Source organism: Leucoraja erinacea, chromosome 14, assembly GCF_028641065.1.
Source record: "Leucoraja erinacea ecotype New England chromosome 14, Leri_hhj_1, whole genome shotgun sequence".
Taxonomy (NCBI): domain Eukaryota; kingdom Metazoa; phylum Chordata; class Chondrichthyes; order Rajiformes; family Rajidae; genus Leucoraja; species Leucoraja erinaceus.
In genome coordinates, this window is record NC_073390.1 from 42,613,997 (window position 1) to 42,641,701 (window position 27,705).

At 41.4% G+C, this 27,705-nt stretch overlaps 1 protein-coding gene across 1 annotated transcript in view; it reads right to left on the reverse strand.

The window, feature by feature from the left end:
• Positions 1–27,705, reverse strand: part of LOC129703644 (inactive N-acetylated-alpha-linked acidic dipeptidase-like protein 2) — a 289,914-nt gene that overhangs the window by 74,282 nt on the left and 187,927 nt on the right. Inside the window, exon 8 of the mRNA XM_055646259.1 lies at positions 21,776–21,922. Coding sequence (XP_055502234.1) covers positions 21,776–21,922 — 147 coding nt within the window. The remainder of the gene's footprint in view (positions 1–21,775; positions 21,923–27,705) is intronic.

Consider the following 27,705-nt stretch of genomic DNA (forward strand, 5'->3'; position numbering starts at 1 on the left):
CAGCCCGGAGAAAAAGCTGCCTCACTGACCAGGTGGGACCTAGAAGTAAAATTGTCCCCTACCCCCCACATTAAAAAGTCCTTATCTCCAAACATCACTAAACAGGACTCACTAAAAACTTTTAAAAAAGCGAATTAAAATGGACGGCTGCTGGCTAGCAGCCATTCCCCAAGATGGCTCCTCCTCCTCGATGGCTCGATGGCAACCAACAGGAATAATCAGTTGTTTAGAGATATCAGTCATTGAGATAATGATAGCAACTCTATGGCAGGTTACTATGGCACTCGCGAAGATTTCCAAGCAACTCATCTTTTTAATGTCGCCAGTGAGGGTGTTTTATTGTACTTCACTGCAGCAACTGATGTGATTTTAACTCCAGGTTAGTTTCCAATGGGTGAGCAATTTCAAGCTGTTTAACGGCAAGACTTTATTGAAATCCCTAAGCTTAATTTCTTAACTATTATTGGCAAGAACCATCTGAATAATTTGTTCAAACAAGAAATACTTCACATTGGAGATTTAATTGCATGTACTGATATTCAATTAGCCTGTCTGCACTTTCCATGACATGAATATATAGCTTTATCTTAAACACAGTGGTAGGCGCCTGGAAATATATTATTGAAACATATAAGATTATTAAGGGATTGGACACGCTCGAGGCAGGAAACATTTTCCCGCTGTTGGGGGAGTCCAGAACAGTTTAAGAATAAAGGGTAGGCCATTTAGAACGGAGATGAGGAAAAACTTTTTCACCCAGAGGGTTGTGAATCTGTGGAATACTCTGCCTCAGAAGGCAGTGGAGGCCAATTCTCTGAATGCTTTCAAGATAGTTATGCCCCTGTCCCACTTAGGAAACCTGAACGGAAACCTCTGGAGACTTTGCGCCCCACCTAAGGTTTCCGCGCGATTCCCGGAGGTTCTTGTCAGTCTTCCTACCTGCTTCCACTAGCTGCAACCTCCGGCAACCACCTGCAACCTCCGGGAACCGCACAGAAACCGTGGGTGGGGCGCAAAGTCTCCAGAGGTTTTCGTTCAGGTTTCCTAAGTGGGACGGGGGCATAAGATAGAGCTCTTAAAGATAGCGGAATCAGGGGATATGGGGAGAAGACAGGAACGGGGTACTGATTGTGGATGATCAGCCATGATTACAGTGAATGGCGGTGCTGGCTCGAAGGGCTGAATGGCCTACTCCTGCACCTTTTTTCTATTGTCTATTGAAACCACCGTCAGGGGTGGTGGTGGAAGCAGATACAATAGTTGTATTTAAGATAATTTTAGAAAGACACATGAAGATGCAGGAAATGGAGGGATGTGGATCATGTGCAGGCAGAGGAGAATGGTTTAACTTGGTTAGCACAGGCATTGTGGGCTGACGCGTCTGTTCCTGTGCTACACTGTTCTGTGTTCTGGGTTTTGCTGGTTGACAGCAAGTACAGGCATGATGGGCCAAATGGTCACCTTTCGCATGGAAACATTTCAAGATTTGTTGAGAAAAGCACGGGGGTGGAAGACAATCTGCCTGGAATTGCAGGCAGCATCATCTGGTGGGATGTCCTGTGAAGATATGTTATTGGGTCCGAGACCAGCATTTGCTTGGAAGTCTACACTCTCGTATCTACACTAAGAGAGATGAGCCTGGTGGATAATTTATTCCATGTTTCACTCCAACAGCTGGGGAAAAAGAGGGTGTTTCCTTAGGATGACAGATCTTGCCGCCTGCTTAAATCTGTTCATAAGTTCATAAGTGATAGGAGCAGAATTTGGCCATTTGCTCTATCAGATCTACTCCGCCATTCAATCATGGCTGATCTATCTTTCCCTCACAACCTCATTCTCCTGCCTTCTCCCCATAACCCCTGACACACGTACTAATCGAGAATCTATCTCTGCCTTAAACTACAAAGAGAAAGTATGTTTCTAACAACTACAATGCACCTTTCAACTGGACACTTTTTTACTTGCAGAAAGTGGGTAGGATGAGAAACATCAACCATGATTTTCGCAGCTTTACAAAAAAATTAAAAGATATTACCACCGTCAAATGAATGGAAATTGGCATTAAGGAGATTTCTTGTTTCTTTGAGTTCGAAGCATAAATTTATAAAAAGCTATATATCAAAAATAAAAATAAATCAGTATAATCTGAAACATGACATAAAATATGCAACACATCAGGGAAAATAATCGAGATAAAGCAAACCAGGAAATATGAAGTACATTTAAATAATGCAAGAACATAAATAAGTAAAATGATCAACATTCTAAATAAAATATAAAATAAATATTGAAATGGCACATCAAAAGGCACATGAATATAATGCTAATGATAAATTCCACCTGTTCCTTTGCCACTACTTTCATATTTTGATGGTGTCATAGTTGGGGAATGAGTTATACATGTTCTGGTCTGTAGTCCGTGTGCACTGGCTAATGAGCTGAAATGGGCAGATTGCTTTCGTTTTAAGAAACTGTGTTCAATGGTGACAGCAAAAAATGCTTCACTTCAACTCAGTGAGTTAATGGCACAAAAAAGGTGTATTCCCGTGATACACCAAATCCAAGCAACATGATGCTTTAACTATTTTGGGAGAGTGAGAGTGATCATTCTGTGACCTCAATACTTCAGCAAAGAACACCATCAAGAATCCCAATCATCTGGGCAATGCTCTCTTCTCTCTCATACTAATGGGCAGGAGATACAGAAGCTTGAGATCCCACAGCACATTGTCCAGGAACAGCTAACCTGCACGCGACTATCTCTTGCACTGCTTGTTTTTTTTCCATTAATTTTGTTTTTGCACTAATTTCCTATTTTTGCAGTCTTTCTTTTAGAAATGTTGTGTATTTTATTTGTAATTTATGTGTAATTTGATTTTATGTGTTGGTCTAGTTCTATGTTCCTGTGAAATCTGCAAGTCCATCAGGTGGCGCCACCGGGGTAGCTGCCTCGGCAGCAGCTGTTGGTTCTTTAATCCTTTTTGTTATTTTTAGTGTGTCTAAATGTATGTTTTAAATGTTTCTTAGTGTGTCTTATGTGGGGGTTGTTAGGGGGGGCATGGGGGAAACCATTTCTCAGTCACTTACCTGGACGGAGAGGCATTTTTTCTCCGAGTTGCATCTTCGCCCCCAACCCCCCCTCGCACCTACCAACTGATTGTCACGGCCTTTCCTGCCGGAGACAGGCCAGAGTTTCAGCAGTGGCGTAGCGCTAAATTATCATCGCGGAGCGTGGCGATGCCTTGCCGGGGATCACCTGCATTGGAGCTCCGGAGTGTTGGGCCTGCTGACTTTAACGCCGTGGTGCTGTGGTTTGCGGAACTTCTAGCCACGGGCGGCGCTGAATTTAACATCGCGGAGGCCTGGGATCTTTTGCCAGGGATCGCCAATGTTGGAGCTCTGCCCAGGCTTGGCCTGTTGACTTCAGAAGACGCACCTCCAGCAGGAAGCAGCCGATTCGGGAACTCCAAGCCGCAAGTGTGTTCCGATCCGTTCCAACGGCGGAGTTTCGATCATCCCGGCAAGAGAGCATGTACTTCGGGCCATCCGTAGCGGCGACTGCGGAGGGTTCAAAGGCTCCGACCACGGGTGAACAAAGAGGAAGATGACTGAACTTTATTGCCTTCCATCACAGTGAGAAACATTGATTCCACTGTGGTGGATGTTTATGTTAAACTCTATCGTGTATTGTGTTCTTTTTATTTGTACGGCTGTATGGCAACTCAAATTTCACTGTACCAATTGGTGCAAGTGACAATAAATGTGACCTTGAACTTAAACTTGAGCTTCATTGTACCTCACTGTACTTATGCACATGATAATAAACTCAACTTGACTAGACCATGTGGAAAAGCAGCAAACTGGCAGAAATTGGATACAACTGAAATTGGTAAATATGTCAATATGCAAAAGCATTTAGTACTAAACTTGAATCACTGGATTGCTCTTCAAAACTAGTAGTGTTGAAGAAGGCTATACACAAAATGTTCAAATGATGACCAGGTTTAATTTAGGATTGGAGACACAAAGGTTGAACAATTTCTCACACGTCACCTCTCCTTTCAGCAGGAAACTTGCTGGAGACGAGGTGCTTTGCAACATTGAGCAGGGTTAAGAATGGTGCAGCCATGCTTGAGTACAGTCCATGCATGGGTGAGCTTTGTGGTCAGGGATTAGGTGTGGTGGACCCATTGATCAGAACATGGGTTGCTTTCCATAGATGTAGAATTCTAATGAATTTTAGGGGACAACTAGATTTGATTATTTCCCCTTTTCATTCAATTAAGTCTAAGTCTTCTGTGTGATGTAGAAAACTTGTGTATAGTGTTTAGGGATACTCTCTAAATTTCGCTTGCATCATCCATACTGCAATTCTGAGGGTAGACCTCTGGCCGCCAGGGGGAGCTGGTTGGGGAGGATTCTTGCTATGACTTTTTCTTTGACAAACAGCAGGGTGACCTGTCTGGAACTATTGCAATCAAACATCCTTTGTCTTGAAGACACTCGTGATTATAACATATCTGGCAGAAGCAGATATGATAGTGGCTTTTGGACAGGTACATGAATATGCAGGTAATGGGGAGGATATGGTCCATGTGCAGGCAGAGGAGATTAGTTTAATTTGGCATCATGCTCAACATAGACATCATGGGGCGAAAGATCTGTCCTGTGTCATACTGTTCTGTTCTACAAATGTCTCAGGGTGATGCAAGTTCAGTCGATGAATCATCACATCATTAGCATCCATGTTTTTTCTAAAGAACTCTGTGCTCACTCACACTATTTCTTTGAGCTTAAAATTACCGATTGGATTTATTTAGAAATGGTGAGATATGATTATATATTAGCGTAACGTAAACCAAGAAATTAAAGGGCCTGTTCCACTTTCACGACCTAATTCATGACCTAGACTCATACTCGCAACATGGTCATCACGAGGTCGTAGGAGGAGGTCGTAGTAAGTCGTAGGTGGGTCGTAGCAGGCTGTGATGCTAGTCGTAAGTCGCGGCATCAAGTAGGTCGGGGCGTTTTTTTCTAGCATGATAAAAAATGTCCACGAGTTAAAAAAGCCGTGAATTAGGTTGTGAAAGTGGGACAGGCCCTTTACGCTATTAATTTGTAAATGGGTGAAATCAGTCCATTAAATATATTAAAAATAACCTTGCACTGCATCATTGCCTTACATCTCATAAACTGCAGGTTGTGTCAGTTTTTCACAAATGTATAAATACATTCCATTTGGCATATCCTTATTTATAAGACTATCCTCGGTGTTCTTCCTTCATACCTGCAGAAGTATGTAATTCGAAAAAGCACAGGAACTTATCAGCTCCGCTTTGAGGACTTCTTCTTACTAACTGTACCTAAAGTCCGTACTGAACTGGGGAAAAGGGCATTTAGTTATGCTGCTCCGTTCGCATGGAACCTGATGCAGAATGAACTAAAACTTAAGGAGCTGGTTTATAAACAGATTTAAATCCCTTCTTAATGATGTTGAAGCGGGCTCTTCTGTCTGTACATGCTTTGTTTGACGATGTTCTGACTGTGACTCTATTTATATGTTCTCTGTTGTTTTTAAATTATTGTCTGTAACTGTGGAACTGTGCTGCTGCCTGTCTTGGCCAGGACTCTCTTGTAAAAGAGATTTTTAATCTCAATGAGACTTCTCCTGGTTAAATAAAGGTTAAATAAAAAATAAAATAAAATTTGGATACAAAGGCTGACAAAATTATGCTACATCAGAATCCGTGGATTGTCACCTTGTCGTGGTGGAGAGGTTTGTGTGGTCCTGAGATCCTGAGAGCGATGCCGTCTGGAGCTATGCTCCTGGCAGGGCCACCTATGGCGGTAAGGTCGAGGAGAAGATCCCTGACAAAGAGCAATCCAACCAAGACCTCAACGGTGGAACAGGTGGAGGACGATGGCTGACCTTACAGGAGCGTCACAACGGCTGGGAAGGCGGATGAAGGCTGCAGCAGAAAAAGGTCTCCGGTCGTCTTGGACTCCATGCCACTGGGTTCTGACCCAGATCTGTCAGGAATCGTGTGGTGGCTGTCTGTGCACCAGTCTCCCCACGTTAAACAAAGTCATGCACAGGCATCCTCCGTGAGAGGACAGTCATACACGTTTCGATGATGATAGCAGAAAAATTGCATGCTGGGTTCCTTTTGACAAAACTCTGGATATAGAGATGCTAAACCAGATCAATGCGGTACAATGGCAAAGTGCTCAAATACCACCACAACATATAACTGACAACCATTCCTCTATCTTACTATTTAATTAAAAAAATACTTGAACATTGTTCAATGCACATTTCAATGACTTAGCAACTGGAGAAAATTAAATCAGTTCTCTCATATTTTTTTCATTTCTATCCACCCTCTGAAATATTCCTTGATTTATAGTGGACGGTATAAAACCCACTGCTCTTAAAAGGATCAATAATTTGATCAGTTTGCATTCAAGGCCTATTGCCCAAACAAGTGAAATGCACACCCAGAAGTTAATATAAATTTATAACACAATAACCTAAGATTTTACAGGAAGATATAATGCACACATTATACGTTCAAAAGCATGTGGAGCTTTGCTTCTGTAACATAATGCGCAACTGAAAATGAAACTTAAATATCCACTTAGTGTGTCATTGCATACCAATGTTGTGTATTATGTTTCCGTCTTTCATGTCACACATTCTTTGCACAGTTTGGAGAAATTAGAAACTAAATTATTTCATATGACTGAATGCAAAAGAGGCATTCATTTTGAAAAAGCAATTCTCAATGTAATGTTTTCTTCTGATAGCAACTGAGGATATAAATAAAAGTCTGGATCGCTCATGGATTTGCTCTTGCGGGCAACTCTTACTTCCAGTGGCTGACTGAGCACAATCTCCCACACGTCCAGAGGCTTATCAATTTAGGTTAGCAAGCGCTAGACTTTCCATTTAAAACTAGCGTTCCCACCCCACAAAATACTTTGAGAGCCAATTACGCCCCACTTGCAGTCAAGGATGTTGGTAACTTGAACACCTAGGAACGATAGAGGCTGCACAGAGTGGTCGACATTACCTGATCCATCACTGGTACTGACCTCCCCACCATCGGAAGGATCTAGAGGCAGTGCTGCATCAAAATGGCAGCCAATATCATCAAACGCTACACACCATGGCCACCCTTTCATCTTGCTACTACCATCAGGAAGATGCTATACTGAGTACTATACTAATACTCCAGGTTCAAGAACAGCTTCTTGCCATCAACCATCAGGCTCTTGAACACTGCACAAGACTAACCATTACCCTACTAGAGCAACTATGGCCAACTATGTTTATGAAGGAACTGCAGATGCTGGAAAATCGAAGATACACAAAAATGCTGGAGAAACTCAGCGGGTGCAGCAGCATCTATGGAGCGAAGGAAATAGGCAACGTTTCGGCCCGAAACGTTGCCTATTTCCTTCGCTCCATAGAAGCTGCTGCACCCGCTGAGTTTCTCCAGCATTTTTGTGTACCTATGGCCAACTTTGGGCTTTTTTTGGTGGCACTACATACTTCGGTTTTGCACTATTATAGTCTAACTACCTAGTTTTACTGAATATTATTTTTTGTATTATTGACTATTGTATCTTATTTGTTACTGCAATGCTGGAGCTGTAAAGCTGCAGCAAGTAACAATCTCATTCTTCCATTGCCAGTACATTTATCACTCATTCTTCTTCTACTTGCATGGATAGTGGTCCCGGTGGCTTGAGTCCATCCATCTTCGCTTCTGACACCATGTAATGTCTGTATATAACCCTGTTGTGATTAGCACAATGAATACACGTCCAACATCTTGTAAGAAGAGTTTATTACCAACAACTAACAGAAACTTCTAGAAGGTCACTTGACCTCAGTAACAAGGCACTGGCCAACTCGCCAGCTTGTACTCCTGGCCTCAAGGGGCGCTGGCATTTACATTACATTTACATTACAACAATTAAACCATCCGGACTCTTGCCTTGACAAAAACATCCAAAGTTATTTCTGAAAATATTAATCTGAATTATAATAAAGACTTTAAAATGTATGATACAATTAATAGCTTTTAAATTAACTGCATTAAGTTAAACAAAAAAACCTTGCATACCCCTCCCTTCACAGCTGTTATTTGTAATTGGTGAAGATGCTTGCTGGATTTGAACAGGTTACTTTGGCACAGGTTCAGCTGGCAGATTTCCCACTTAACTGCAAGATCTGCAAACAATTTTGTTTTCCTATAGGACTCCACGAGATGTATAACGCTAAATGAAGTTGTTCTAAGCCATCCAACCCTTCAGTTTTGTGTTTTGATGATGTTTCTGCACTACCTTCGTTTGCATATGATCTGCGCCTTACAATGGCCATCAAGATAACATCAAACAATATAACTAACAACAAAAGTTGGACACAAAAAGCTGGAGTAACTCAGCAGGACAGGCAGCATCTCTGGAGAAAAGGAATGGGTGACGTTTCGGGTCGAGTTCTTCAGATTGATGAAGGGTCTCGACCGGAAACATCACCCATTCCTTCTCTCCAGAGATGCTGCCTGGCCCACTGAGTTACTCCAGCATTTTGTGTCTATCTTCGGTTTAAACCAGCATCTGCAGTTCCTTCCTAGACAAGGAATAGGTGACGTTTCGGGTCAAGGCCCTCTTCGATCCGAAACATCACTTATTCCTTGTCTCCGGAGATGCTGTCTGACCCACTGAGCTACTTCAGCTTTTTGTGTCTTTCTTCAGTTTAAACCAGATCCATCCTACTCATAACTAACAACAAAAATGCTTCTCTATGTTTTCACAGAATAGAATGTCAAAGATTTAAAAGAGCAAAATGTAGGTAAAGAATATTCTTTACAAAGAATAGTCAAATACTGGGGAGCTTACACATTTAAGCAGATATTTTCTATTACATATTCCAATTACTGCACATATAGTCTACTGGCACCTGCAAAATATACCTTGTGGTACATTCACCTTAAAGGTTTATCACTCTGATGGACATGATGGGTCCATGTCAGGGCTTCAAGCTCAATGGAGAAACAAGACACTGCAGATGCGGGAATCTTGAGCAAAGAACAAAATGCTGGGGGAACTCTGCAAGTCAGACATCGGGAAATGGACAAACAACGCTTCAAATCTGAAGAAGGGTCCTCTCCCGAAACATTGTCTGTCCATTTATTTCCACAGAAGCTTCTTATCCACTGAGTTATTCCAGTACTTTGCTTCAAGCATTATACTTTGCCACAATTTGAGACTTAAGTGGATGGGCTTGATATTGGTATGGAGCTAGTAGGTGTTCAAGGGACTCCCCTTCCATTTAAACTTCCTTCCTCTGCTTTCATAATTTGCATCTCTTCTATCTCACACCTTTTATTTTTTCATCTCTGGCCTATGTCCATCTATCTGCCTATCAAAGCCCCCTCACCTGTGTCCACCTATCACTTGCCAAGCTTTGTCCAGCCCCTCCTTGCTCCCAGCTCTCTCCACCATCACCACAATCAGTCTGAAATTGGGTCCCGACCCGAAACGTCATCTATCTATGTTTTCCAGAGAAGTTGCCAAACCCGCTGAGTCACTCCAGCACTTTGTAAACCAGCATCTGCAGTTCCTCATATCTACACTAAAAATGTGTTGCCAAATGGGTGATTGCTGTTATTTCCATTTTTTGCCAAGCAGTGAATGTGTGCCAACATTATGCACCTACATTACTAAGATCCTACATTCCTTTTTCAAAGATAATGCATCAACACCCCCCCCCCCCCCTCACCACCATCAGGAAGAAACAGGACAGAAAACATTAATTCAAATAATTCTGTAAATATCCATGTTACACAGGCAAGAAATAGTTAACACCCATGGGAAAAATAAGTTCATTGTGTTGAATGGCCTTTAGTAATGGTTTGCATTATCATCATGCTATTAATATTTTTAGGTTAAAAAACCTCAAACTCATGAGCGTTAAATTTGTTTTTTACGTCTGTTTGATTATATGATTTGATTACACAATGTTTGTTTATATTTATTAACTTTAATTGTATTCTGATTTACATTGTTTGCAGAATGTCAGTAAATGAGTGCAATTTTCGCTTTGAAAGTCTCCTGTAGCTGGGATGACTGGCTGGCATTAGCAGGGCTATTGTTTGACTAAGTGTCATCCTGTCAACCCGACTACGGCCTTAATCAAGAAGCATCTGTTTTCTTTTGTTTTATTTTCATGAATATTAAACATTTTGCTGCTTTTGATGCGAAACAGAAAACATCTTTACAGATTAATTATTTATTGAATTTTTTTACATTCGGAATCTAAATTGAAAACTGAATTTGTTGCCATATTAATTTTCACTCAAGCAGAAAATGTGCTATTCTGAGTCTAGCATCAAATAATGACCACTCGCGGTTACATTTATTACTACAGCACCAACTTGCATTCAAATAGTCTCTTTAACGTAATCAGAACAATCAAAGAAGCTTTACAAAAACACCACCTGACAGAATTTAATACGGTGCCCCATAAATTGCTAAGAGGACAGGAAACCACAGTTAGGTTTAAAGGAGGAAAGAAAGGTAATGTGGCAGAGATAGTGTTTAGGGATACTCTCTACATTTCCTTTGGACTTGTCATGCACCATCCATACTGCGATTCAGAGGGTAGACCTCAGTATCGCAGTATGACTAGGAGGAGCTGTTTGGGGAGGATTCTTGTCGTGACTTTTTCTTTGGCAGACAGCAGGGTGATCTGTCTGAAATCAAACAATGTTTTCTTGAAGACGCTCGTGATTATGACGTATCTGGTAGAAGCAGATATGACAGTGGTTTTTAAGTGGCTTTTGGACAGGCTTATAAGTATGCTGGGAATGGGAGGATATGGATCATGTGCAGGCAGAAGAGATTAGTTTAATTTGGCATCATGTTCAGCATGGCCCAGTGGATCTATACTATACTGTTCTATAAAAGCCTCAGGATTATGTGAATTCAGTCGATGAATCTGTGCATCGTTAGCATCCATGCTTTTTCTAAAGACAGAGGTTGCGGGTGGGAATTGCTGAGTTTAAGGCCTGACAGCCAAAGCATAACCGTGTATTGTGCAGTGATGGAGTTTGGGATTAATCAGGGAGCAAAAGTGGAGAAGCATGGGGTGATTACCTGATCATTGAACGTTGATCATTGATCATTGAAAGTTGCTCCGGGTGTGCAGCTGGAGAATCTGAGCGGGGACTGACTAAACCCTTTCTCAAAAAGGACACAATGTGCTGGAGTAACTCAGTGGGTCAGGCATCATCTCTGGAGAGCATGGATAGGTGATGTTTTGGGTCGGGACCATTCTTCAGACTGTTGGTAGTGGGAAAAAGCTGGAAGAGTGATAGGGGCAGGACAAAGTCAGGCAAGTGATAGGTGGATACAGATGGGGTGGGGGGGGGGGGTTGATTGGAAGGTGGTTGGACAAGGAGTAGAAATAAAAATACAAAAAGTGTGAGAAAACGATAGAAGAGGTGAGAATTAAAAAGCTAGAGGAAGGAATATAGGTTGAAGGGGACCGGGGAGGGTGAAGGGGGAAAATGGGTGTGAATTCAGATAGGGTACAGGGAAGAGAAGGGGAAAAATCTCTTTCTAAACTATGTGATTTGATCGTGAGGTTTTGCTAACAGATAAGAACGACAAATTAGTTTTCCATATCTTCAATGGCAATTCAATGAATAAAAAAGATTTGCTTTTTATGTTTGCTGTCAGTTCCTGAAGTCAGATATTGAATAGGTTTCACTGAAGTGCTTACAAAAGATTAGCCTGATGCAATACCAGAACCATTAAATCAGTATTACTTCAGTCAGTGCTTTACTTTAAAATTCTCCAGTTCACACAAATAGTTGCATTGAAGATATCAAGAAAACAGCATTATGTGTAATAGATCAATTTCCCTACAGTAAAATAGGCTTAAAGTACTTTCATTACATTGAAAATAAATTCTAAACCTTTATAGCACATGGGATATGTTCATTTGTGTACCTTTCAAGTTACAGAGATGGTGGAGAGTTTCTTTATATGTAGAGTCCTGTGTGCATTCATGCAAGAATCAGTCAACCTCTTGTGGCACTGCATGTAAAAGCCCTGAAATCCCTGTGGCAAACCACCGTTCATAGGTCTCCAACCTTCCTCCACGACTTTCTGCCTCTGACCACCAAGCTAAGTTTGAATCTTTGTCTGCTCATCCTCGATCCCATGAGATCCAAGCTTCCATATCAGCCTACCACATGAGTCCTTTTAGAAAGCCTTGATAAAATCCATGTAGGCAACATCTACCCTTCAGACCATGGAAATTCTCTTCCTCTGTTCTTCATAAAACTCAATCAAATTATGAGGCATTGAATTGAATTGGATTTCCTTTATTGTCATTCAAACAAGTATGAACGAGATTTCGTACCATGCAGTCATGACAGAAAAAAAGCAACAAAACACACAATGAACACAATTTAACGCAAACATCCATCACAGTGAATCTCCAGGCACCTCCTTCGCCGTGATGGAAGGCAAAAAGTCTTATATCTTCCTTGCTTGTTCTCAAGGTGATCGAGACTCTCGAAGTTGAAGCCCCCGCCGGGTGATGGCAAGTCCCGCGGCCGATTTTAAGCTCCGCGAACGGGCCGATTCAAACTCCGCGATTTGGGGCGGACGAAGCTGCTGTTGCGGGAGCTCCCGAAAATCGGTCACCAACCAGAGGCCTGCGAGCTCCCGATGTTACTATCCACAGGGCTCGCGGCCGATGCCTCTGAAGTTCCGAAGTCAGGTCGCAGCCACATCGCCACTACAGCCTCTGAACTCAGCCAGCTCTGCGATGGTAAGTCCACAGGCTCTGCCACCGGAGCCCACAAGGTCGATTCCAGTTGGAAGCCGCCAGCTCCACGATATTAGGCCTCAGCGCAGACAGAGACGGAGATACGACAAGGAAAAGGTCGCATCCCCATTGAAGGGAGAGATTTTTTTTAAGTTTCCCCCACCCCCCTACATATACACAACTAAAAATAGACTAAAACATACATCTAACAAGACAAAAAGAAAACAAAAAAAGGAAAGACAGACGGACTGCAGGCGAACTGCAGCTGCCTGCGCAGCGCCGCCACTTCCGGATTTCCCACGCACACAAACATGTTGATTATCCTTAATCAGTCCACGCCCCAACAAACAATAACTAAATCCTGTCCTTCAGAATTCCCTCCATTAACTTTCCCACCATTGGTTCACTGGCCTGTCGTGTTCTGTCTTATTCTTGTTACCCTTCTCAATTAAAGGCACCAAATGAGCTACCATCTGGTCTCCCTGTACCTCATCTGTGTCTCATGTTTTAACATTTTTATTATCGAGTCCCAGAGGAATAAGGCCCTACAACATGGCACCCGGCCCTTTGGCCCACTTGTCCAGGCCAACCATGCTGCCATTGTGGGTTAGTCCCATTTGCCCACATTTGTCCCAAATCCCTCTAAATCATTCCTATCCGTTTACCTGTCCAAATAGCTTTTGAGAGTCATAATTGTATTTGCATTTGATAAAACCTGTAGCTGCATTTAGCATTTCATACTCAAATATATAAGTTGGAGGCCTTACTGGATGGACACATGGAGAAGGTGGAAAGAAAGATAGCATCCATTTGTTCAGCATTAGATGACAGCTGCAAAACAATTGTTAAGTTTCTACTTAGCTGCTGATATTTCTAAATATTTTTTCTTTAAAACTGCATCAAGTATTAAAGAGGAAAATATTTTTAACCCTATTAGAATTTGAACAAGCCTAAATAATATAATAGGCATGATATCTTAGACAGTGAAAACCTTTATCACAGTGCCACCTGCAGGTATAACTGGTCCTTTTAGGCAGGTTTGAGACTGCAGATAAGAGAGTGATCCATCAGTGTTGACAAGCAAAAGTGATTATACTGATACACTGAAAGTAAAGCAATGAAACATTTAAGGGCCTGTCCCACTTGGGCGACCTAATCCACGAGTTCTGGCGAGTTTGCCCTCAACTCATACTCGTAGCATGGTCGATAAGAGGTCGTAGAGGTCTTCGTAACTCTCCTTCATGCTCGAGAGTGGTCTCTGTGAACTCGAGGCCTCAGCTAGGTCGCGGCATTTTTTTTCCGATATGTTAAAAGATGCTCGCCATGGAGAAAATTGATACTTTTTTTACTCGTAGGTTTAGTCGTAGTAGGTCGTAGTAGGTCGGCATGTTAGTCGTAGGTAATCAAGGGTAGTCTAAGGTAGTCGTAGATAGTCTTCATCATAGTCGAAGGGAGGTAGAAGGAGATCTTCACTCTCCACTATTCGGTGCCCAATTTTCCCGAAGTTAGACGTAGCTAGTCTATGCTGGTCTTCAACATAGTTGAAGGAAGTCGAAGGACGTCTTCTACATAGTCAAAGAAGGTCTTCAACATGTCATTTTTTCAAACTTTTCTAAACTCGCCAATTAGGTCGCCCAAGTGGGACAGCCCCTTTAGTCAGATGGTTCATTGAAATCACCAAATGTCAACCTACTTTAAAAAATTTTCTTTGACCTCCCAATCACAAGAAAATAGAAAAGGTGTTGAAAGATTTAAATCAATGAAGGGACAGAAAGGGATAACATTTCAAACAGAGATAGGGAATTACAAAATTAAAATCATATAGAAGTGGGAAAACCCAATAAGGATGAAAAATGACTTTTGAAAGTTAAGAATACATTCATTGAGTTACAGTGCCCTCCATAATGTTTGGGACAAAGACCCATCATTTATTTACTTGCCTCTTTACTTCACCATTTGAGATTTGTAATAGAAAAAAATCAAATTTCGTTAAAGTGCACATTGTCAGATTTTAATTAAGGCCATTTTTATACATTTTGGTTTCAACATGTAAAAATTACAGCAGTGTTTATACACAGTCTCCCCATTTCAGGGCACCATAATGTTTTGGACACAGCAATGTCATGTAAATGAAAGTAGTCATGTTTAGTATTTTGTTGCATATCCTTTACATGCAATGACTGCTTGAAGTCTGCGATTCCTGGACATCACCAGTTGCTGGGTGTCTTCTCTGGTGATGCTCTGCCAGGCCTGTATTGCAGTCATCTTTAGCTTATGCTTGTTTTGGGGGCTAGTCCCCTTCAGTTTTCTCTTCAGCAGATAAAAAGCATGCTCAATTGGGTTCAGATCGGGTGACTGACTTGGTCATTCAAGAATTGACCATTTTTTAGCTTTGAAAAACTCAGTTGTTGCTTTAGCAGTAAGTTTAGGATCATTGTCTTGCTGTAGAATGTACCGCCAGACATTGAGTTTTGAGGTATTTGTTATACATTATACACTTTCTATACACTTTAGAATTAATTATGCTACTACCATCAGCAGTTATATCATCAATGAAGATAAGTGAGTCAGTACCTTCAGCAGCCATACATGCTCAGGCCATACACCCCCACCATGGTTTCACAGATGAGGTGGTATGCTTTGGATCTTGGGCAGTTCCTTCTCTCGTCTATATTTTGCTTTTGCCATCCCCCTGATCTTCATCTCATCTGTCCACAAGACCTTTTTCCAGAAGTGTGATTGGTCTTTTAAGTACTTCTTGGCAAACTGTAACCTGGCCATCCTATTTTTGCGTCTAACCAGTGGTTTGCATCTTGCAGTGTAGCCTCTGTATTATGTTCATGAAGTCTTCCGTGGACAGTGGTCATTGACAAATCCACACCTGGCCCTGAAGAGTGTTTCTGATCTGTCGGACAGGTGTTTGGGGGATTTTTCTTTATTAAAGAGAGAATTCCTGTCATCGGCTGTGGAGGTCTTCCTTGGCCTGCCAGTCCCTTTGCAATTAGTAAGCTCCCCAGTGCTCTCTTTCTTCTCAATAATGTTCCAAACAGTTGATTTTGGTAAGCCTAAGGTTTGTCTGATGTCTCTAACAGTTTTATTCTTGTTTCCCAGTCTCATAATGGCTTATTTGAATTTCATTGGCACAACTTTGTTCCTCATGTTGATAAACAGCAATAAAAGTTCCCAAAGGTGATGGAAAGACTGGAGGAAAGACCAGGTGCTGAGAACTCTCTTATACCCGCATTAAGGAGGCATTTAAACACACCTGAGCAATTCCAATTACATGTGAAGCCATGTGTCCCAAACGTTATGGTGCTCTGAAATGGGGGTCTATGCATAAACATAGCTGAAATTTCTATATGAGGAAACCAAAATATACAGTATAAAAACACCTTTTAATAAAATCTGACAATGTGCACTTTAACCACACGTGATTTTTTCTATTACAAATCTCAAATTGTGGAGTACAGACACAAATAAATAAATGATGAGTCTTTGTCCCAAATATTATGGAGGGCACAATGTGTAAGATAGAACTACAGATGCTGGTTATAAATCGAAGATACACAAAATGCTGGAGTAACTCAGCGGGACAGGCCGCATTTCTGGAGAGAAGAAATGGCCGACGTGTCGGGTCGAGACTCTTCTTCAGACTGATATCGGGGGAGGGGGCGGAACAAAGATAGAATGTAGTCGGAGACAGTAAGACTGGTGGGAGAACTGGGAAGAGGGAGGGGATGGAGAGAGAAAGCAAGGGCTATCTGAGGTTAGAGAAGTCAACGTTCATACCGCTAGGGTGTAAACTACCCAAGCGAAATATGAGGTGCTGTTCCTCCAATTTGCGCTAGGCCCTACTCTGACAATGGAGGAAACCAGTACAGAAAGGTCAGATTCGGAATGGGAGGAGTAGTGAAGTGCTGAGCAACCGGGAGATCAGGTAGGTTACGACGGACTGAGCGGAGGGCACTGTAGGTTTAATGACAGAAACCAAATCACTCCATACTGACATAAAAATAGGATCTTGTAAAACAATTACGACTTCCCAGACAGAGGTTAAGGTGCCTTTGTTTAAGTCACTACCATGATTATTTAATTTAAAAAAATGCTGGTCTGACTCCATAATAGCAATATGTGAGTCATAAACAGCTGTAGCAGAGCAGTGTTACACAGGATGCATGCAGCTGTCAGGATTATAATGAACACATTATTGGATTCTTGAAGCTGCACTTCAATGGATTACAGATCAATGAGTGGGCTTACAATGCAATGTGTTAGTAGATGATCATACTCCTCAACTTTGACATTCAAAGAAGCATAAATAGAGGGTATATGAAGACGGATAAACATTTTCCAGCAAAAGTGAATGAGGGCAAAGATAAGGTTAATTCACAGATATTGTTGAAATAATGTTGCAGTTGCAGGAGACACATGCCCGGCTCTCATTCACAAGACCTTCCCTTAAATAACTACTTAATCCATAGACAGTTCCCTCTGCACGTGCATAATGTGAAAGAGGCACAATATTGCTCTCAGTATTAAATCACTTGGCCACCACTCCATTCCCTTCTATCACCTTATTCTGTCATCTAAAGGGAATCAATATCAAATAATTCAGTAATTCCCTTCTATTTACTGGTTAGGTGCCAGTGATTGTTGTGCTTGCTCTAGGATAGTTGCACTGTGCCTCTCAGGATAGTAAGCAAGTTGTTTGACATTTTCATTTCCATTCTTTCTCCTACCAAAGGTGGTTTTGTGCCTCTCAGGGGTGATCTGTGGTGATGCTGAACATGTGGGTAATGACTGTAATCGCTTTCCCTGCTGCGCACATGTTGGTTCATTGACTATCATTTGATGAGAGCCATTTTCTGTGCCTTCTATCTGAAATAAGAACACAAGCCCTTATCTCAAAAGCCCAGTATGTGCACAATTCTGCCATGAATTCCTGTGCAAATAACTTACCTCCGTCTGGCTTCCAGTGTGTTGATAATCAACAATGGAGATTCAAATCTACAGCTTGGATTTTGGCAGTCTGCAAGTTTGTGAATAACGCACAAACGGGGTGAACAAAGCCACCAAAGTACCAACGGTTAAGCCAGTGTTGTTGCAAGCTCTTGCTTAGCTGCAGGCCTGCTTAATGATCATTTAAGGCAGCGTTTCTCAACCTTTTTACCCTTGCAGAACCCTTGAAATAATTTTCATGTCTCAGCCAACTCCTGAGTTGGGGGTTGCCAGGCCTGCCGCCATTTTGAGATCGTCAGCCTCGCCAGCGCAGTTGGGGGAGGATTGCCGGGCCGGGATCGCCATTTTAACATCCAGCGTCGTGTATAGGTGAGTGCTACTGGGGGAATATTGGTGGAGTGGGACCCAACGGGTCCACGCTTGGTCTAGTTTATCACTATTTCTCTCAGAACCCCTAGCAACCTCTCGCGGAACCCTAGCGTTCCGGGGAACCCCGGTTGAGAAACGATGATTTAAGGCAATGGAATACTGACCCTTTCTGTAGCTGGCATCAGACCTTAACATGATGGGAATATGCTGGAATTCTAATAACTGGAGAAAATATTGTAACCCAGTTAGTATACTCTTTTTACTCTGAAGAAGGGTTTCGGCCCGAAACGTTGCCTATTTCCTTCGCTCCATAGATGCTGCCTCACCCGCTGAGTTTCTCCAGCATTTTTGTGTACTTTCTCTTTTTAAATGATGGCTTGGAAACGTCCAACTTTCCATAGACAATAGACAATGGACAATAGGTGCCGGAGTAGGCCATTCGGCCCTTTGAGCCAGCACCGCCATTCATTGTGATCATGAGATCATTCACCCCTCTGCAGAAAACATCAGTTTAGACGGTTCAAAGCCAAAGTCCAAAACTTCTATATCCTATGATTAGCAGATGACCCATCAATACCTTATCCACTCCATTACCAACCATTTCCACCATACTAACATCATTAATCTCCACCCTGCCTCAGTCAATCTGCCACCATACCCTTCACCTTCCTTCTCCATAACCACATCTCCCAGAGATCCCCGTGCTTTCTCAAAGCTGGCCTCTCTTTTCCTCTTTTCTAAAATCTACCTTTGAATCAAGCTACAGTCACCTACTCCAACATGTTCAATTTCACATTTATTGTCACATGCACCAGTTAAGGTACAGTAATATTTGAGTTACCTTACAGCCATACCAAGTAAAAAGAACATAATACACACATAAGATAAAATTTAACATAAACATCCACCACAGTGGAATCAACATTCCTCACTGTGATGAAAGGCAATACAGTTCAGTCAGCTTCCTCTTTGTTCACTGTGGTCGGGGCCTTGAATCCTTTGCAATTGCCGTTACCGACGGTCCAATGTCCAGGCCCTCTCGTCATAATGATCGAAACTCCGGCATCGAGACAGATTGGAACACTCCATGACATGGAGCTCCCAAGTCGGCCACTTCGTACCCGAGACCGCGGGCTTCACGGTGTTAAAGTCCACAGGCCCCGCGGTCGGGGTTCTTCTTCTGGCGATCCTCGGCAAAGGATCCTCGGCTCCACGATGGTAAGTCCTCGCCACGCCCGCGGCTTCAAGCTCCGGGCCGGTCTCCAGGAAAGGCCGCGCCAATCCAAGTTGCTAGCCCGCAGGAAGGGGGCGGAGATGCGAAATGGAGAAAATCGTATCTCCATCGAGGTAAGTGACTGAATAAAAGTTTCCCCCTATTCGCCCCCCCCACATAAACTAACCAAGAAACATTGAAACATACATTTAAGACATACTTAAAATAATTAAAACAGAGAAGGGACGCGACAGACTATTGATGAGGCGGCCATTACGAGCGCCACCCGGTGGTCATATAGATGGGTATTAATTGGTATTTAAAAAAACTTTGTGAGTGCATGTTTTTGTTGCTTGATTTTGATAATTCTATTACTGTAGCCCATAGGCAAACAGACATAGACTGCCTTGAAGGCATATAAATCTGAACTTATTAAAACAGTAGAGAATACTGTAACATCTCTTTTATTGAGGAGAGTGATAGACTTAGAACAGATAATATCTTACTCACATTTAATTAAGTCTAACATAACGTAAGGTTTCAGAGGTAGCAAACTAATTTAAGATATGACCCTCTTTTTGAATGACAAAGTTGAACTGCACACTTAATGTTTCACAACGTCCTGTAGATCTTGCAAGTTTCATGGCAATGTATATTGCAATGCTTCTGAGATAGCACGTGGAAAAGGCAGAGTTGGTGACACATTTCAAAGGCAAAGACAACTAAATGTGACATGACAGGATCACCGTGAAAAGTGCTGCTACAGCGGATCTACATTAATTAACAATGTTGAGTTGACTATGTGTGGAAATGTGCTTCATGAGTTGGAATGACTGAATGTTACAGACCACACGTTTGAGATTCTTTGGAAGAGGACACTCAGCCCAACACTTATAGGAGCAAGTATTTGAACCTTTGTATTTTTGTAGTTCAGGACTCGGTAATGTCATTCCAAGTCTGCTCATGTTTTACAAATCTCCACTTTTACAAACCAATCGCCCCCAAGAGCAAAGGGCAGACTACGTTGTCTCACCACTTGGAAAATAGCACTAGCATCACCCAATAATAACTGGCGTAAACAGGATTTGATGTATTTGAATGTGGAGAACAGGGGTTAGAATCTGTTGCTAGTGAAGAGAGAAGCGGGGCTTGGCGACTTCTCAAGATCTCTACTAATTATTTTCATGTACCTTTTCCTGTACAGCATATTATGACACGTGGTACATCCAACAGTTAAACTTAACAAGCTAAATCAAGCTGAGTAACGGCTGGTGGTTACATTGGAAACCAGTAGCGATCAGCCAGCTGTGCAGAAGCACTTCTCACACTCCTGCAACCACTCGGTCTAATCAGTGACCTCGTGCAAAATGCTAAGTGGAGAGAAGAGATTGAGCTACTTTAATGATTTTAATTATTTGTTTGAATGTATGTAAGGTATATTTCATCTTTTTATATTGTTTAAAGGTAATTAATGTATACATTTTTGATTATTTAAATCTATTCAGATAATCATTAAAATAAAACAATCCGAGACAATTAAAAGCAGTTCAGAGACTATTGACAGCAGCAAGCTCTTAAATTCGACTGGATATTCAGGGCCTGCACTGCTCCACAGGACGCCTCTCAGCAGTACGATCTCACCCTGATTGGCCTCTGCACCTGGGCAGACAAGCAGGCACTGCAGGTGATCAATGCAGGTAGCAGGTTGGGTGGTGAACAATCAGGCATAATTCATGATGTATCTGTTATTAGAAAAGAGGAAGCTACAATCTTCCACTAAGATATTACAAAGTTATTCATGGAACGATTGCGAAAGGAAGCTTGATCAGGATTATAAAAGCAAAGCAACTCACAATTAGGTCAAATTAACATTGGATCCAATAAAAAGAGACAAAGTGCTGAACTAATTCAGCGGGTTGGATGGCATCTCTGGAGAACACGGATAAGAGATGTTTCAAGTCACAACCATTCTTCAGACCCGAAACGTCACCAATCCATGCTCTCCACGGATGCTGCCTGACCTGTTGAGTTAGTGCAGCATTTTGATGCAGCACTTTGTGCCTTTTTTTTGTAAACTAGCGCCTGCAGTTCCTTGCTTCTACAATATTACATCCATGCATGTGTCTATTAGCAAATTCAATTACAGCTAATTTAATATAGTTATTAAAACAATAAACATTAAGCTCTGTATTCTCACCATTACACTGCAGTTGGTTCCCCTCATTATTAATTAAGATAATAAAATATCTAATTGTTCGTTTACCCAACTCATGCATTTGTGCAGAACAAAATTGATTTCCTGCTGCACATTTTGCAAAAAATGTGAATTGACATAAAATGACTTTGAAATAACAGCAGATATCAAACCGCAAAAGTGCAATTACCATTGACGCACTTGTCCCTTGATATGCAAATTGAACAGTTGGCACGCCGAGATGATTGATGAAGAAATCACTGTTCCCTTCCACCTGAATTGAGTTGACCTTTCTTCCCGGACACCGTTCTTCATTTGTGCAGTTTAAAGAAAATCTCTGCAAAACAAGAGCAGAAGCAAAATGTGTTAGATTTAGATCGTAAAATCTATCAATGGTAATTCTAGTAAATTACACTAAAGCAGTGTGAGCACTAGCTAATTTTACGCTCACAATTCAAACGACACATCTTTCAAGGCCACAGATATATTATTTGATAAAATGCATGGCTGGTCGAGGAATGTGGCTGAAAAGGCAACCAAAACTTGCCTGCTCTAACGGTTGCGAATTCTGGGAATTTGCCAAGACTCCACACAAAAATTGATCATTTTACACGAAAAACACTCTAATCCAGCGTACTTACGCGTAAGTACCTACCAATTAATTGTGATACAATAGGGACTTCCTACTATGCATATATTTATGAGTAGGTAGACCAAGATGTCTTTTGATTAATGTTTCAGTAGCTTGAGGTGAGAGAGGCTGTCCTTGACGTCAAAGCAGCATCTGGCCACGAGCGCCAGCAAGAGGCCCTGGGAAAACCCAAGTCAAGGTGAAACCTCCAGTCTCACTGGAATCATCTCTTGCAGAAAGGGAGATCAGCACAATATTGAAAGGTCAACAGTACTACACCTGCATGTAATCTCAGTTCCTCTACACAATGCCCTATGCTCAAATGATGCCCCAGATTGGCACAGCAAGCAGTGCTGCTACCTCAAACATTCAGCGATCCCGGTTCAATCCTGGCCTCTGGCACTGTTAATGTAGAATTTGTATGTTCAGATTCAGATTCAGATTCAATTTTAATTGTCATTGTCAGTGTACAGTACAGAGACAACGAAATGCATTTAGCATCTCCCTTGAAGAGCGACATAGCAAACGATTTGAATAAAAAAATACAAGACTGCTCCGAGTGAGCAGCCTTGAAGCAGGTAAGGGGATCGTCGCTATTTTTCCCATTCTAGGGAGACACAGGGCGTCGCGGTGTGCCCGCGCCGCCGTTAATGTAGAATCAATTGTATGTTCTCCCTTTAACCAGGTAAGATCCCCCCCCCCCCCCACCCCCCGCCCCCCCCCCCCCCCCCCCCCCCAGCGTATTCCCATTTCTGTCCACATCCTAGAGATGGGCATGTTGGGAAGTTCATTTACTAATGTACATTGCTGCTTGAATGGGGGTGGATGGTCGAAACTGATGGATGTTTGTGAGAATGTCTGGAGTATAAAACAGGAATAGTGTTGGATTAGTAGAAATGGGTGCTTGACAGCTGACGTGGTCTTGGTGGGCTAAAGAATCAGTTTCCATGCTGTGTAACTCTGTACCTCTATTTAGCTAATCACTAATGTATATTTTTCAACACAGATTTAAAAACAAGAAGTTTTAGCAATTAACTTGTTCTGGTCATTTTGACACAAAGTGCTGGACTAACTCGGAATATCCGACAGCAACTCTGGAGAACATGGATGGGTCACCGACTATCGACCATCCATGTTCTCCAGGGATGGTGCTTGACCCGCTGAGTTACTCCAGCATTTTTTGTCTGAAGAAGGGTCTCGACCCGAAACGTCGCTTCCTCCTTTTCCCCATAGATGCTGTCTCACCTGCTAAGTTTCTCCAGCATTTTTTTGTCTACGCTGAGTTACTCCAGTATTTTGTGTCCCTTTGTTTAAAAATGATCAAATTCATCCCAGCTTGTGCCTAACTATTATGTTGAACTGTAACTGAAAATAACTTTTCTTTTCAATGCATTTCGAAATAAGCATACATTTATGATACAGAAATACAAGAAAATTGCAGCTGCTCTCGGAATGTGTAGGGAGTGGATGTGAAAGTGGGATAACATAGAACTAGTGTGAGCAGACGCTTGATGGTTGGAGTGGATTTGGTTGGCCAAAGGGCCGGTTTCCATGTTGTATCTCTTAACTAAATGTATTGTATTAGCTCCCAAATGTTGGAAAATTGTACACTACTGGTACAGAGCTAGACAACATTCACATCCAATGAGTAAAACTAAAATATTGACATGGTCACCTATTTATTCCTGTATTTTGTAAAAAAATCACATTAGGTAGCCTGCCAATGTGGGTGGATAGCAGTAGAGGCATCAAAATGGACCAATCGAGCAAGTGTCATCCATTTTTTGATTTGTATAGCTAGGGAACGATATACTGTACAGGAAACAAGAGAAAGAACAGGAAAAGAGAGAAAGCAGCAGTTTTATCCCTTTTGCAATTCCTAAGGGCACACATTTACCCATTTCCTGATGTAGGCAACAAAGTAATTTCAATTGTAAAGTTGCTTTCAGGCCAATTAGACCCTGATATTGGTAATCTGTTGCCCCCTCAATGTTAAATGGTGCTTACAATGTGGATTCCAAGAAGCTGAAAATACTTGACAATGCCATTTCATGAAAAGCCTGTATCCTGACTGGAAGATATTTGATGCTAAACCATGTCTAATTATGTGTTCAATTGCAAACAGACTCAACAGAAGAATAAATAAGGCATCTGTAAGGTGCTTCTCTTCCATTATTCAAAGGATACATTTGAATGATTTACAATTAACAATACGTTTATCAACATGGGTCAGTATCCAATGTTTAAAATAATTTGTAGAAGTCCTGCACTATTCCAGTTGCAAATCACACTATTCCACGTAAAATGGCAACTGTATCAATCTTTTACACTGTTGAAAAATTTCACAATGTATCTGAAGAAATTCATCTCTCATAAATGTCACTGAACTTTCCATGTTCTTCTAGCTTGGATGTATTATGGGACTGTATTGCTAAAATTATACAATGCACACTAAGTGAAGGGAAAAGATGTTTAGTCAGAAATAATTTTGTGTCAAAAGAGACAAATCAATACAAGGCCACAACAAAATTGCAACACAAGGCTATTCCTGTTGTACTATAAGATCGGTTATGGATCATGCCAGTTGAAGTGGGCACAGGGAGTTTGCTGAGAGAGTTGGTCTGGCGGGGAGGTTGCATGGGGAAGCATAAACAATCAAAACAAGATTTTGTGGATTGGGAAAATAATGAGGTGTGCGTTTGGTGGGATGGAAGGGTAGTGATGAAAATTGGTCAGGGGCAAAAGTAATATAAATAGCAATGGGGACACTGAGGACATTTCTTAAAGTAGGACTAATCTCAATGCTACTGGCCATACAAAGGCAAGTCTGGGAATCTTCAGTTCAGATGTTGCCTGAAATAAAAAACAAATTCTGTCTATAGCTCCAAATTCTGATTTTATTCCAGATTTCCATCATCTGCAGTTTTGTTCAGCTTTTTTAATTAAAGTGCAAATGCATCTTGAAATCCTGTATATTGCAGTGTGGCACTAAGATTGGATAATTCCTCATTGATCACACCTCTGCAGAGTGGAAGAACAAGCCAGCTGCACTAAAGTGCCTGGTTGGCTCCAATATCATATTCATGAGGATAAATTACTGTAATTAACTTGTGCCAATTCATTTAAGTGAAATGGCAGAGTAAAAAAAACTGTCAATGAACAACCAATCACCATAGCCAACATTCCAATGATTTTCAAAATGCCTGTACTGTTTATTGTCCTTTCTCAACTGTGCCAAAGATGGATCTAAAAATAACATTTTAACTCATGGATTATTTTCCAAATGTCATTCTGCACAGACAGCCCAATTGCTGAACTCATAATCTATTGCATATGGAATTGCAACTGTGTAATGACAATTTCATCTTTCCTTTTCAAAAGATCATCATGGATTATATAAACAAACAACCATTTATTGAAGGATGTGGTTACCAGTATTGTTGGCAACACGTAAAAGATTTAACACGATTAAGTGGTGTCTCATGGATACTGTAAAATATGACATTTTGTTAAACCTTATAAAAGATTAAGATATGAACAATAGACGTGTTTAAAGTGCTTAAGGGATTTAAAAGAATGAAGGGAGAAAAACAATGTCCTCTGTTAAGAGAGTACCGCCTATGCCTTTAAGATTAGAACTGGGGTTTTGAAAACTCCTAGGGAAAACATATGGAACTCCTTCCACCAAAACAAGGGTGGCGGGTATACGGAACGAGCTGCCTGAGGGGGTAGTTGAGGCAGATACTATAACAACATTTAAAAGAGTTTTGGACAGGTACATAGATAGGAGAGGTTTAGATGGGTATGGGCCAAACGCGGGCAGGTAGGACAAATGTAGATGGGGCAACTTGGTCGGCATGGGCAAGTTGGGCCGAAGAGCCTATTTCCATCTGTGTGACTCTACCACTCTAAAACACTTACAAGAAAATGTTAGAACTGCTTGACAAACATTTGTTGGCCATGGTAAAAAGCAGAGAACACTGGCAGGTAGATGTGGTTCAGATTTAGATCAGCCATGATCATATTTGAGAGCAGAATTAGAGATGAAACTAGCTTCTCAAACCTATGTCCCAATCATTTGTTACAAAAAAATTGTATTTCAATGTAGATACTAACAACCAGGTTGGTCAATTAAAACATAATTCATATTATTTTCCCACTGGAAATAATTAATTGGAATTTTCCTACTCTGCTCTAAAACATCACAATCTTAATAATGTAACAGTTTTTGATAGACCTTTTTCTGTCACATTTGCAAGGCATGCGAAAGAATCTTAAGTTCAAAATATTCACCAGGCACAATATAACATATCAAATTTCCCCTGGCTCTGCTTTCTGTTAGACTTAAGCTGTTGTATACCAAGGCTCAGATAAATAAAGCATAAATCACTGTCATCCAATCTAATTGATTGTCTGCCGTACAAACTCCGGTAGGAAACTGCCCGCAAACAAAACAGAAATGAACACAGAAAAGACGCAGGAAATCTCCAATGAATAGTTGTCAACAGCTATGAACCAACCGATCCAATCAGTCATTTGTTTTTGATTTTCTTTGTTTCTTTCAAGACACTGGCAATTAAAACATCAGCAATTAAAATACCTCAGGTAATTAACTTCCAACAAGGCCCATTCCACTATAACTGGGACCAAATCTCAGTCACACATGTATATTTCAACTTTACAGACACCTGGAATGACCTGATTCTGTTTGACTAAACCTATTCTAATTTGCAGGAACAAGGAACTGCAGATGCTGGTTTACAAAAGACAAAAATTACTGAAGTAACTCAGGGGGTCAGGCAGCATCTCTGGAGAACATGGATAGGTGTTGTTTCAGGTCAGGATTGAAGGGGGTCCCGACACGAAACGTCACCTATCCATGTTCTCCGGGAATGCTGCCTGGCCCATTGAGTTACTCCAGCACTTTGTGTCTTCCTTGCAAGATTTCTGCTCAGTTTCCACAGCTTTCTATGCTTTGGTGAAACTGCCTGCTATTTCTTGAATTCTAATCTCATCTCACTTAAAAGCTTGAGACAAGTACAGGTCTACAGATCTTTATTTGTGGTAAAATTCACACTTCATTGGAGCATAAATGAAGATTAGAATTTATTTATTTCAACATTGATGATGTTAAAAATAGCATTGAAATCCCGTTGCCCAATTTTATTCATTTTTGCATTTTCCTCTTCTGACATATATTCAGACTGCACAAATTGTTGATGTAATTCCCTTTAGCCAGTAGTGGACAAGTCAGTGAAGGATAACGTGAAAACGCTTGCAGCCAAATAAACTTAAAGATTTGAAGAATCCAACTCCTCCCCACAGGTCACAGTTTAAGGATAAAGGGGAAATCCTTTAGGACCGAGATGAGAAAAACATTTTTCACATAGAGAGTGGTGAATCTCTGGAATTATCTGCCACAGAAGGTAGTTGAGGGCTGTTCATTGGCTATATTTAAGAGGGAGTTAGATGTGGCCCTTGTGGCTTAA